This window comes from Corythoichthys intestinalis, chromosome 14, assembly GCF_030265065.1.
Source record: "Corythoichthys intestinalis isolate RoL2023-P3 chromosome 14, ASM3026506v1, whole genome shotgun sequence".
Taxonomy (NCBI): domain Eukaryota; kingdom Metazoa; phylum Chordata; class Actinopteri; order Syngnathiformes; family Syngnathidae; genus Corythoichthys; species Corythoichthys intestinalis.
The window spans coordinates 26,768,413-26,782,022 of record NC_080408.1 but is presented as its reverse complement, the minus strand read 5'-3'; the positions used below and the strand labels follow the sequence as shown (position 1 = coordinate 26,782,022).

At 39.8% G+C, this 13,610-nt stretch overlaps 1 protein-coding gene across 5 annotated transcripts in view; it reads left to right on the top strand.

Moving 5' to 3' along the window:
- The window catches only part of chd7 (chromodomain helicase DNA binding protein 7), a 142,086-nt gene that overhangs the window by 76,244 nt on the left and 52,232 nt on the right, over positions 1 to 13,610 (top strand). For 4 of the 5 annotated variants that reach the window (XM_057857359.1, XM_057857358.1, XM_057857360.1 and 1 more), the window contains 7 exons: positions 4,570 to 4,714; positions 5,554 to 5,685; positions 6,573 to 6,638; positions 8,023 to 8,078; positions 11,929 to 12,043; positions 12,435 to 12,518; positions 12,616 to 12,753. In XM_057857359.1, coding sequence (XP_057713342.1) covers positions 4,570 to 4,714; positions 5,554 to 5,685; positions 6,573 to 6,638; positions 8,023 to 8,078; positions 11,929 to 12,043; positions 12,435 to 12,518; positions 12,616 to 12,753 — 736 coding nt within the window. The remainder of the gene's footprint in view (positions 1 to 4,569; positions 4,715 to 5,553; positions 5,686 to 6,572; positions 6,639 to 8,022; positions 8,079 to 11,928; positions 12,044 to 12,434; positions 12,519 to 12,615; positions 12,754 to 13,610) is intronic. The other variant, XM_057857362.1, reaches the window with a different exon arrangement.

Genomic DNA, 13,610 nt, shown 5'->3' with positions numbered 1-13,610 from the left:
GACACAGCTAGTATATTTTATTGAAATCGACAAACTAAAGTAGAGCTGAAACGAATACTCGAGCAACTCGAGTAGCTCGAGTTTAAAAACTGATCCGAGTAATTTTATTCACCTCGAGTAATCATTTATTTTGACAGCTCTAAGCATCACGTTTTGCTCGGACTACTTTTAATGCGGGATAACGCGCTGATGTCACGTGCGGAGAGGAAGAAGGGGAAAAAAAACCAAAAAAAAACTTACTGCAGCTAACAGCCGCTAGAAAACGACGCCGACGTTGCTAAATACTAGCCCGCACAATGCTACGTTGGTTGCAGGTAGCGTCTGATGCGTCTCAGAGATCGCATGTATGCTGAACTAGATGCGAAATGACACTCGGCCGCTTCTGGGCAGCGTTAGTAAACAGCCGCCATCTTAAAGCAGTAGAGCGCTAAGCGCTAATAAAGAGCGCTAAGCGCGAATAAATAAGATTAACGCTACTGTCACTACTAGCTCACGTAACGTTAGCCCTGCGGAGGGCTAGGTTTCTATTAATTATGACCACTGTCGATGCGTGGCTAACGTCTTACATACAGGTTTTAACATAACATAGCATTGTGGAGTGATGAGGGTGTAAAATAAAAACTTAATAATGCTAACTATCAATTTTAGCTTAGTAGTCATTGCTGGATAAAACACCAAGTAGCACTGGTCCCTAATGTGCTCCAATACAGCCTGTATCATACATTTATTTTGAACACTGCAAAAACTCAAAATCCTATCAGGACTTACAGTTTAGACTAACTTAAAACTAACTAGAACTTAAAGTGCTTGTGACACGAAAAAGCATGTTTATTTCATAATACACGCGGTATTTTATGCTCCTGAATGATATGGACCACTTGGATGTGTGTGGAAGCGATCGCTATATTTATTTAGTTTTTTGAATCCCGCGCCAGGAAAATGAGTGACTTCCGGCTTCGGTCTCGCATTGAGGAGGAGGGCGCTGTGACGTGTACGGTAGAAGACGTCCTCTTCACGCTACAGTGTACTGTTGTGTATGAGGACGAAGGATTCAGCTGATTTTGCGGATTAATACTTTTATTTTTTGCATCACGCCAGCCAAACGGCTGCAGAAAAATCATTCTGTATGCGGGAGAGGCGTATGCGCCTTTTTGGAGTTTCAAAAGGTTCCCATTCACCGTGGATATTTACTGTGGGACCATTGGACTTACAAGGAAGTGAGTAAACATCTTGTTTTGTATTATGTCAAATACGAATACAGTGATTACAAAGTAAACACTATAAAATTCCTTTAAATAAAGGACTACTTACGTTTGATCATTGATAGGCATGTAAAAAGCTATCCTCACGCTCATTAGCAGTTAGCTGTTAGCACGTTAGCTACACAACAATTCCAGCCACCCTCCTCCAGGGAACGAATTGTAAATTGCTCTCCGCCGGGCCGTTTGCCGATCCGCAAAGAAACTCGACAACCGGGTCGTCATGTCAAATAATCCAGGCTAGTTATGTGTGATTTTCCACTTCGAAGACTTTGAAACATCCCTCGGTTCGGGTTAGCATGTCGGCTAGCTGTCACTCCTTCTGGTCTGTTTACATTCTCCGAAGCCGGGGAAGGGAAATGACATATGTCCGATTTTGGTGTCATAAAATATCGTTCGGCAGGTGTGACAGTAAAGGTAAAGTCGACTGTTTTGACCATTATGGAGTAATTTTGCCATGTCGTCTTGAATAAATGGATTTTTATTATTTTATATTCCATTTAGCACAAGTTATTTGTCATGACCATGCCATTTATTTAGCAATTGGGGAAAGTACTTGGGTAAAAAGAATATCCTGTAAAAATATTGAAGTAAAGAGACAGAAACAATGACATTTTGCCGCTCTCTTCGTCGCGTTTTCCTCATTGTGAATAGTTCCCCCTCGACGGGCTGACTGGTCCTTCTCAAGCCATTTATATAGCTATTGGGGAAAATACTTGGATAAAAAGAATATCCTGTAAAAATATTGGGAGTAGAGAGACTGAAACAATGACATTTTGCAGCTCTCATCGTCGCGTTTTCCTCGTTCTGAACAATTCCCCCTCAATGGGCTGAATAGTAAAACCGATGAGCCTAGTCCAGGGGTTTTCAACCCAGTCCTCAAGGCACACTGTGGGTCCTGGTTTTTGTTCCAGCCGATCCAGCAGAGACAGTTGAACCAATGAGGCTTCTGCTAAAACAAGCCACACCTGACTGCAATCAACTGATTGCACTTGTAAAACACCAGATTGGGGAAAAAGTGTTGTCATCTTGTTTGGTAAGAATGAAATCCTGCACCCACAGTGTGCCTTAGTGGAATAGGTTGGGAACCCCTGGCCTAGTCTACCGCTGACGTCATCCACCTGTTGGGGACGCTAAAGCCCTATAATTGTAGGCGTGGCTAACCGGCAGATTAAAAGACTAATTTCTCGTCATCTGCGCTTTGCTAAATTGTTGTATATGGTCGAATCGTCTCAAAATATAATTCTAATTCACATAATAATGCCATTTAAGACTTTTTTTCTGGTGTCGTATGCTCTTTAAAAATGGCTTGACACAAATAGAAATTCAATCGAAACACGTGGGAAAAAATCCTAACTTTTAAGTGATGTGTGTTATCAAGCGTAACGGCATTTTTAGGTAAGATATATATATTTTTTTCAATAAGATCTAAAAGTTTTTTGAGTGAAAGCAGTGAATTAGTCTTTTTTTTAATTCTAGTTACATCTCAGATGCAATTGTTGGCTGTTTTCAACAATATACATCGAAAATAGACATTGATTGACTGAAAATGGTTCAAGATTAGATGAAATGTCTTGTTTTCTCATGTATATTTATAATTGCTCTTCACCTAAAAATATATTTGTTTTATCAGATTACTCGATTAATCGATAGAATTTTCAGTCGATTACTCGATTACTAAAATATTCGATAGCTGCAGCCCTAAACTAAAGTGTATACCACAAGTTACCACGGTAATACAATTTGAATTTCATGCCAAATCGCCCATCCCTACTTTGACTCTAAAATGTCTTTTTCAAAATTTTCCATTGGCAGTGTCATTAAAAAAAATTGCCCACCTGCTGAATTGGTTGTACAAAAACTGATGGCAGTGACCAAGTTAAACCCTGATTTGTTTTTGCTGTACGGGTTTACTGGTACAAACAGAGTACAATTCGGAGGATTCTTGGTGGGCTGTACTGTGGTCATCTCGAACCATGCATTTTTAAACATTTGAGAAGAGGATGAAGTGTGTGAAGGTTAACTGTGCAGGGGCTGATTGGGTGTTGACTGAGGAAGTTGGGGAACCAATTTCACGAAGGAAGGAGAGAAACAGCCAAGTAGAGAAGTGTGTGTGCACGCGTGTGTGTGTGTGTGTCTGTTGTGTGGCCAGATGGCTCCAGCGTGTGGCGACCAGCCAGAGGAACAGGTGCAGGTCACATGACCAGCCGTTACCACGGAGATGGTTATTGCTCTTGGCGTGAGGATGAAAGGAGAAGGGCCCCAGGGACAGCAAGGGAGTGAGCAAGCAGGAGGGACTAGTGGAGAGAGGCACATCCATGCTGTGATGCAAAAGGGCAGGGTGGAAGATACAGTATGTCATTTGAATTGCGTCTTGGATGATGAAACTCGCATCACAGTTCTCTTGGCATTATTTCTGAAATTGCTTTTTTTGTAAATGTTCAATAGATCTGGACGTTGGCTATTGTTTTTTCCCCCCCGAGACTCCGTCATTAAACATGATGTAAAAGTTGGTAAACAGTTTAAATTAACCTCGTTGGAACATGACTGATTTCTTAGGTTACGTGCATTAACATATTTAGTCTTACAGAAATGATGGGTCTGTTTTATTTTAGCAGTTCAAGGTAATGTAGTTGAACTGTGGCCTCCCAGGAAGAAGCTGAAGTTCCTGAGTACAAGTCAATACACATTAGCAACTTGCAAGTGAGACAAAAGCAAACGCTCAGTAATGGAAATATGGGAAAGTTGGTTTTACAGTTCAAATGTGCATCTAAGCTGATTAGCGTTTGGGTTGTAGTTTTCATTCGTCAAGTGCTGACCCTCTTCTTCTACAAATAATTTTCAATGTGTGCACTCATTGCTGCATGTGCACGTGCGGAAGTGCATGGTACACGAAAGTCTTCTGGACTTCCTGTATCGTGCATGTACACTTAACACACACACACAGCTCCTCTTTCTTTCCATGCCAGAGATTAGAGGAAGCATGGGAGCCTCTCAACCTCACCCCTCCCAATTGCTCTCTCTCTTGCTGAGCCCTTGTGTGCTTCCTCTCTACTTGCATCTCTCCATCTTGCTCCCTCCACCTCCTTGCAGTCTTTCATCATATTAACCCCCTGTGTTCCAGGGCCTGAGGCACACTAATGATTCCTAAATGGGTAAATCAAACATGGCGACTGCCCTGGGACAGGCACACGTGCGCACATACACATGCACACACTCATATCCCTTGCTTGTTTAGGCCCATGGGCTGAAAAAAAAGCAACTCTATTTTTTTTGTTGTTGTTGTTGAAAAAATTTTAAATCTTTTTAGCAGTAAGAAAGCAGAGTCCGAAGATGGCGCCATCGCTACCAAGAAGGACTCCAAGAAGAAACGGGATTTGTCAGCCTGTGAAAATGTGGAGGTGAAGTCTCCGCCTTCCTCACCTATTGAGGAGGAGGATGAAGATGGTGTGCAGGTACAGAATTTCTTGATTCATGCCACAGATATCAAACAAACCTTGTTGACAACCTGAGAAGAAAGTCCTAACACACGACTCATGAAACAAATGTCCAATTGTTTAGGAGGCAGGTAGAAACGCCTGAACATTAATTTAAAATGCATATAAACAGGTGTTTTTATAAACAGCTAAAAGTCCTTATTTTAGTTTCAAGCTTTTTCTGCAAATAATTGCATAGTATTTTCATTAGTCAAACGGCCTTTGCGGAGCAAAAGTTTCAATGGTTACCATTAGGGCTGGGTGATCTGGCATTTTGTTTTTTTCCATATGCTCTGATCTAGTCTTTTCATCTTTTTGTTTTCTAATTTGATTTTTATGTTGTTGTTTTTTTATACAAAGACATCTACCATTGTCGTATTAGCATCAAGCTAGCAGACGTTCATGCAATGAAATGTATCTTCTTTATTATATACTTTATTTATATCTTATTTTAGTGCACAATATGTGTAATATCCTTTATGTGTGTTTAAGTTTACAGTTTAACCCACATGGAGTGTGATAAAGTGCCTGAAAATAATCAAAATTGGACTCTTTCAAGGAATTGTGCAAAATCTGCCAAAATAGTCAAATTGCAAATGCATATGGTCCATTAAATATGATAAGGCTGATCACAGAGAACGATCTTAAAAAAATGTTCAATCTTTGATTTAATTTTAAAATTTCCAACCCAAGTTATAATCAATCAAACACACTGTAATCTCCCCTTGTGTTTTTATTACAATTACTGACTAAATCATTAAGGTCAAAAGGATAGTATGACTAACATGAAGCATATACCTTAAACTTTCCCTCAACAGAAGCGACGCTCCAGCCGTCAAGTGAAGAGGAAGCGGTATACAGAAGACCTGGAGTTCCGAATATCGGATGATGATGACAGTGGAGACGATTCACCGGCACCGAAGTCCCCATCGTCAACAACCCAGCTGCAGGTACAGTCTGGGTGTAGCTGGGTTTAGCTCCAAAGGTTTTTGTGCGTAGCTAACCTAATCCATAGACTTCATAATTGTATTGACGGGTCAATTCGGCCAGCCACTGCGCGACGCCTTCAAGCAGGGGGCCCATCCCACAATCCGTTTCAGTTATTCGGAGTCGGTCGCAGCGACACATGCAGTGATTCAATGCCAGATTTAGGGTAAAAGTACGAATGCTGTACCGCATACAAACAGGAAGGATTGTCTCTGGAGTGATTTGTTCGAGGATTCAATGTAATTATTATATTTTTCGTACTGTGCATGCATTTTGAAACGTCAATGGGAGAATTTAGCCGCTACGGGATTGACATCATGGTTCGCAATATTTACGAAAAATAAATGCTAACTGCCCGCTTCTTTGCTCTTTTAACAAAGGATCGAGACGGTTTTACGTCCATATATGTAAAGAATTCAGGGATTTAAGCATATATTCACGATAATTTCAACGTAAAAAGCTCTTTGTTGTGGTAAGGCGGCGCCACAGTGACTTAAAGACGAGCAGTACATTCGACATATTTACTTGAAATAAATGCTAACCGCCCGTATTAAAAAAAATTTTTTTTTGCTTTTAACAAAGAATCAAGACTGTTTTACTTCCATATCTATAGAGAATTGAGAGATTTACGCAATTAATCACAAGAATTTTCAATGTAAAAAGCTCTTTGTCTGTGTTTCCACTTGGTCAGCTTTGACGGAGATAGGCCCCCTATTAATCGGCCCCGTGTCCCATCAATACCATTATGAAGTCAATGCCTAATCAGACATCGGATGATAGCTAACATTGTTATAGTCATCTACCCCGAAACTGTGTGGTAGATACCAATGATATTATTTTCTGGTTTTAGGACGTGGCGGAAGCTGATGGGCCAGTTGTGGAGAAGATAATGGGTGTGCGTACCTCCAAGAAACAGGTGAGCTAGATACAGACGCTCACGCGTGCATTCCTAGCAGAATGCAGGCCGAATTCTGCTTGGGATATATGACGTCCCAGAAGCCTGTACTCTGGAGCCGGATTTGTAGACAGTGACCTTTCTGTTGTTATACATTTTGTTTTGAGGCACCAGCAGTTGTTTTGTTTAGGGTTTTTTCCCCCTTGGTTTTTCATGCCACTCTTGATTGGTAAGCAGCCAATCCGGATTTTGCTTGATTTTCTTCATATCAAATAAGCTTTGAAACAGTTGAGGTTTTTTTTTTTTTTTTTTTACCCCGAGCGTTAACTTGAATCCACTCATCAATAGCGGAATAATTGTGGTTTTGAAGCAAATAACATGGGTCAAAGGTTATTAAAATTGCTGCTAAAACTTTTTACAACGAAGATCTGGCACCATGTCCTGTGCAATTTTATGAAAAATCCATGATTGCCTGTTAGTGGCCCCTTTCTGGAAAAAAAAAACAACAAAAAACCATAAACCCCCAATTCTAATGTTTTATGTTTGTCAAAAAAAAAAGTTGCTAAGGCCACGTGTTGTAGAACTTGCGAAGTTGACTTTAAAGATAGAATATGCAAAACAAAATATTTCATTTTTTATTAATTTTCCAGTCCGAGTGTACACCAAACATTTGACACGGCTTGTTCTAAGAAATATTTTAACTTGGCTAACACACGCAAGCATATACAGTACGCAGCCAAAATGTGCTTTTGCCATCTGTCTTGCCAATTCACATGGCTCGCTCTCTCTCTTTTTTGCTTGCACGAACACAAGCACGCAACTCCATTCAAATTTGACCCTAGGCTTGGCATACAGCCAAAACCACAATACGAGAGCAACGCCAGACACCAAGCTAGCATTTCCTCAGGCTGTGTGACTGTGATTGATGATTCATGGCATTACAGTAGTAGTAGTAGTAGCAGCAGCAGCAGCAGCAGCAACAGCAGCATGGTGGAGTATGAACTTGTTTGTGTGCTTGTGTTAAATAAGTTATGGGAAATGAAAGAGCAGTTCTTCACAAGGATTTGTCTTTCACACAAACCATGAATGAAAATCTTAATGGATTTCAAACTATTTTTCTGTTGATCTTGTCATCGTGTTTTCTGTATCCGTGTGCTATTTTATTGATAATTATGAAATCTAAGTATTTTATGACCTAATAGCAGTCCACCTTTACTTGGAAGAAACTGACTAAAATGACATATGCAAAGCGAAGATACATAAGCCAGTTGGTGATTGTGAAGCAAAATAAGTCACTCGATCTTCATTGTTGCCGCTTTACAGTTTTTAAAATGCTCTCCATCTGTTCATCTATTTCTTGTAGTAATATATTTGGGTAATTATTGTTTTTCCCCTTGTCTTTTAGCTGGAGTCACACGAGGAGGTGGAGGTTGAGGAGTTCTATGTCAAGTTCAAGGGCTTGTGAGTGGCACACTTGGCTTTTTTTCTTCCTCTATTGAGACCTACTTTTCTCACATATTTTCTCTCATTGGTTTCTACAGTGTGTGTAAAGCATTTTTTTTTTTTTTCACAATTATTTCAGTCAAATTTGTTTAGTTTGAACCAATATATGATACTGTAGCTGAAACATTTCCAACCACATCATTCTCATGTTCTCATATTCATCATGTTGAAAGAGCCATATTGAGAAAGAAAGAAAAAAAAAAAACATGTCTGGAGCCGCAAAAAAATAAAAAGCCTTATATAAGCCTTGTAATGAAGGCAACACATGCATTATGTATCTATTCCTTTAATTTATGTGAACAGTGTATATTAGCTATATTAACCTACTATCAAAATGACTAAGTTTGCTACAAATACATAATGAGCCTAAATGTTTATTTTCCCTGCAGTGCATCCTTGAGAGAATGACGCACAACGTGACTACTCTGTTGTATGATGGCGCCTCAATTTTAACTTTGTTACTATATTAATGAATTAGAAGAATGTTTCTGTCATGTTGTCCTCCTACAGAAACCATATTAAAACAAACAATGTATTTCCTTCCCCCATTTTTCTCCATTTTCAAACATTTTTGATAAAAACACCAGGGAGCCACTAGGGCAGCGCTAAAGAGCAGCATGCTGACCTCCATCCTATACGATAGTACCTCTAGCTTTTCAATGAATAAAACATAGACAAGTGGTAATTGACTACAAACTCAATTTGTAATTTATTCCCAAGACAATTGCAGCAAACTGGCAAAATGTGCTGTCACAGGAATTAAGTATTCCTTTTCCTGGTAAAGCACTGCATTTAAAAAAAAAAGTGTTTCCTTTATGTTTCATACTTACATACATTGTCAGTAAGCATCTGTATTTGGCATCCACATAAGTATTTCGCCCTCTGTACACACCAATTGGTAAATTATGAGGTTTCTACATCTAGAGCTAAATCTCAGCCCCTACAGTTGATCCTCTGCTCCCTGTTCCCTGTTTGGAGCTATTTGATTTTAGCCACTTACTTATAAGTTTTTGGAAAATGTGGTTTGCCAGATCAAGCCATCTGGTTCTCCTTGCGATACTGTTCCTGCTCACTTTTTTTTATCGTTACCCAACTATAGACCCTACTCACCAACGTCACAGAATAACGTGTCGCTGTATCCGGCCGCTATATTGTCCGTCTCTGTTTAGCCCTAATCTCAATGGTTTCAATTAGTCGTTCAGTTTATAGAGCAATTCATGGAAGCCCTGGTGCTTTAAGACGCTGTAAACTCATTGGATGCGTTGCATTAAAGGCGTTATGTGGAAAAGCTTCAGTCTATCCATTTGCCAGATCCATATTTGATGCCTAAATCGATATTTTTCGACCCGCTGCCTTCGCCCTCTCTGCCTGACATCTGCTACCCTGATATCTACAACTATCTTGTCTACACAAAATCAGCCTATTCTCACGAAAGTTTGAAAAACTTTAATAGCAGCACTCTAACCAACATTACCTCCGTGTGACCCTTTACTTCCAATTTTCTAAAATGGCGACAATCAATAAAAAAAAAGTTGACTGCGATGGCCGATGCTTCAAGGATAGGTGGATAGTGGACTATTTCTTCAATAAAATACGCAACAACTGTGTCTGCCTCATTTGCAAAGAGACAGTCGCTGTTTTCAAAGAGTTCGATGTGACGCGATAATATTACCGAACAAGACACGCTGACATGTGCGACAACATTACAGGGAAGATACGCAGCGAGAAATTATAGCAACTAGAAGCTAGTTTAATTTCACAGCAGCAGTATTTCGCAAGAGCCCGAGTGTCGAAAGAGAACGCCACAAAGACGACTGTTGAAATTATGAATTAAAAAAAAATAATAAAGCAAATGTGACACACAGAAGGGCTTGCTAAAATTTGTTTAAATATATTGTTCTATGTAAATCAGCCGAGGTAGCCCCCCCGCATTTTTACCACACCAAATCTGGCCCCCTTTGCAAAAGGTTTGGACACACCTGTTTAACTGATGATCCGTAGACGAGGCCAGCTTCTTTCACTTGGTACCAGCTAAATATTATTCAAAATGTAATGATGACGGAAGAAATAAGCATCTTGAATTTGAAACTGTATGTTGTCGGCGATTAGCCTCGCAATGATCTTAATTGTGGTTGTCAGCCCAAAACCCTCTAAATATATATTAAATGCATTTTACCAGATATAAAATGACTGCTACAGAATCCGTGGTAATCGTTTGGAGCCCATTTTTCTCGTCGAATTGCAGCAGTCCATCTCACTCTCCTCTCCGGGTCTCTCGGAATACGGTAGAACTTCAAGTCTCTCCGTCTATCTCCTCTGTTATTGCAACCAACCGCCACACACGCCTTCACCATTCTGATTATTAATGTTAACGAGCAGAAAAACACGCCATAATAGGAAGAATTTACGTAGCGGTAATGCGTCAAAACGACGAGTAGACGGACAATATGGCGCGGAGGCGTGGTTGTGACGTCATGTGAGTAGGGTCTAGAGCAGGGGTGGGCAAACCGGTCCTCGAGGGCCACAGTGGGTCCTGGTCTTTGGTTCAACTGATCCAGCACAGAGCTTTTAACCAATGAGGTTTCAATGGAAACAAGAAGCACCTGAATGCAATCAACTGATTGCACTTATAACACACCAGATTGGTGAAAAGGTGTCCTCTTGATGGGTTGCAGCAAAAACCCGCACCCACAGCGGCCCTTTATGGAATAGTTTGCCCACCCTTGGTCTAGAGGGTAGCCTGTCTTGGCTATTGTTAATACAGTGTTTATGCAGGTCATTAAAAAGCATTAAAAATCATTAAATGGATTTTGTCAAAATTTAAGCCTTAAAAAGCATTAAACTAAATGCTTGAGGCATTAAAAATTAAGCAGTGTATGAGTTGTCTGATATTATCAGGTAGCAGGCCGGGATAAGAGAACATAAGATAAGACCATTGCGAGATAAGCGAGCCGATACTATCAGCTACCCGATAATATCGATCAATAAACGCCTTCAAAGTGAATGTAGACGCCTTCTGCCTTTGTGCAAGGGCTGGTCACAGCTTAGTACAGCAGTTATGCTTAGTGGCCATGAGAAGAATTAAATGAACAATAAATGATTAAAAAAACATTGATTATAAACTCATTGCATACCTCATTCACTGTACAGAAGCTCGGTGCCTTCGTTTTTATTTTGAGCCAGAAGCACTGTGTGAGCCATATGTGATATGGCAGTGCCTTATTGGCACTTTGCACTTGCACTTGAGCCAAAAAACTGATGTTTGCACTATTTTAATTTCAACAAAAAATTTTGTGGTGCAATATATACTTTTCCCATAACTTCAGTTGAAGTTGTTTTCTTATTTTTTTACAGAATGTTTATTTTATTTGGACAACCTTGAAGTTGTTACATTTATCATTATTAAAGCATATGGTGGATTATCACAATACAATTAGCCATAATATGTTAAGTCCACCACCGCATATAGGTGTATCTGTTTGATATTCTAATCAGAATTTTGAGTTTGGCACTATCGGGATATTGGTTTAAAAGTTATTATCGGACAACTCTATTTACAATTTGTGTTTGTGAAACTATCTGCAGTTAGGCATTGGCATTAAATTAGTTTAAGTGGCATTAAAAAAGATTTGCTGATACCTGAAGAAACCTTGTATTAGTATTCAGCACTTTTTTACAGCTGTTGCTGTTACAGCTGTTCTTCAAGTGCTGTATTGAGTTGAGTGACTTTTCTGTCTTGAACATGCTCTTCAAGTGCTGTATTGAATTGAGTGACTTTTCTGTCTTGAACACGCCTCTTCTCTTCCAGTTCGTACCTCCACTGTCGTTGGGCAGAGTTAGAAGAACTGGAGAAAGACAAGCGAATACAGCAAAAGGTCAAGCGATTTAAGGCCAAGCAACTTCTCAACACCTTTATCAATGAGGTATGACTTCAGTCTTTACCGATTATCCTTAAGAACGAATGGGCCAAAATACCCCCATGAAAAATTAAGAAAGAATTGGCCCCAAAAAAAAAAAAAAAAAGGTTTGATTTCAGTTGTTAAAATGAGTAGTTATTTAGTTTTGGGGCTAATTGCTTTTTCACACATGGATAGGAAGCTCTACATAGTTTATATTTTGATAATTTATTTGGGTAATCTATTTATGATCATTTTTTTTAGATCACTTTAAATACTAAAAATAAAAGTGCAATAACTATTTTTAAAAAATGACACTGCACTTGATTTATTGTAAATGGAACTCGCAGCTACACACCTTAGGGCAACAGCAAAACTCACTCCTTTCATGATAAGCTCATGTTTTGGTTCTCTCCAGATGGATGATGAGCCTTTCAACCCAGACTATGTGGAGGTGGACCGCGTCTTGGACATTTCAGAAAGCATGGATGAAAACGGGGAGGTGCTTTGATCTCCTTTTGACGTCTTATATCTTGTATTTGAAGCTGTACTACACACACTCACCAAGCGACCCTTCCCATTCCTGTGCATGTCTTCAGCTGGTGACCTTATATTTGGTGAAATGGTGCAGTCTACCATATGAAGACTCCACCTGGGAACTAAAGGCAGATATTGACCAGTCAAAGATAGAGGAATATGAACGTATCGCTGCACGCACACCCAACACTAACAAAGTGGTAAGTATCTCCAACTATATTGGTTACTCACCAGAGGAAATTCCCGATGGAAGCAATGTGTATAGCATTGTTATATCTGTAGTTCAAGATTTGTCATTCGTCATAACTGTGCAGTTGCTTTTTAATGGACTAAAGTGTTTAATCACAGTCATGCCCATTTTAATTTTTCAATCAAACATATTTGTGCAAACAAAAGAAAAATATTGGCACTGAGGAACTAAGCAAGCACTGTCAAATATTTGCTGTAATTGGTGGTCAGGGTTCTTTCTTCAACCAATATCATTGGAGCACACCAACTGACTTGAAGTGAAAGTGAAGTCTGCTCCAGGCCAAACCCAAAACACTGTCACCAAGGCTCCTCCCAAGATGATGCCAATGTTTGTGTGGGTTGGCCTGCCGCCGGCCTGCTCCTTCCTCTTCTGATTTACAGGCTCCTTAACTGCTCTCCACGGGGCCACGTTCTTGCGGTCTTGCACGCGCACACCCACACGCCTCGCTCTTGTGGCCAGGCCAAACCACTAACAGTCTGTTTAATGCTGAACAGAAGCAGCTGTCTAGTTGTGGTCTTACTATTCCCCAACTTATGACCATCCCTTTTAACTACTGCCAACTGCTATGTCTAAAGGAGTTGTCATAGTTTTGTTGCAAAGTGGCAAAACTTTTTATCACTGTCAGAAGTTTGGAACTAATGCTGAAACTTAGTTACTAATGTTTTGGAACTAATAAACAAGAACAGAAAAGCAGTTAGAGCAATCAGCAGAGCTGAAACAGATTGATTAAAATCATTTACTGTAATTTTACTGTATAGATAAGCCGCACTAGAGTAATAACAATAATAACAATCAAAATTCATGTTC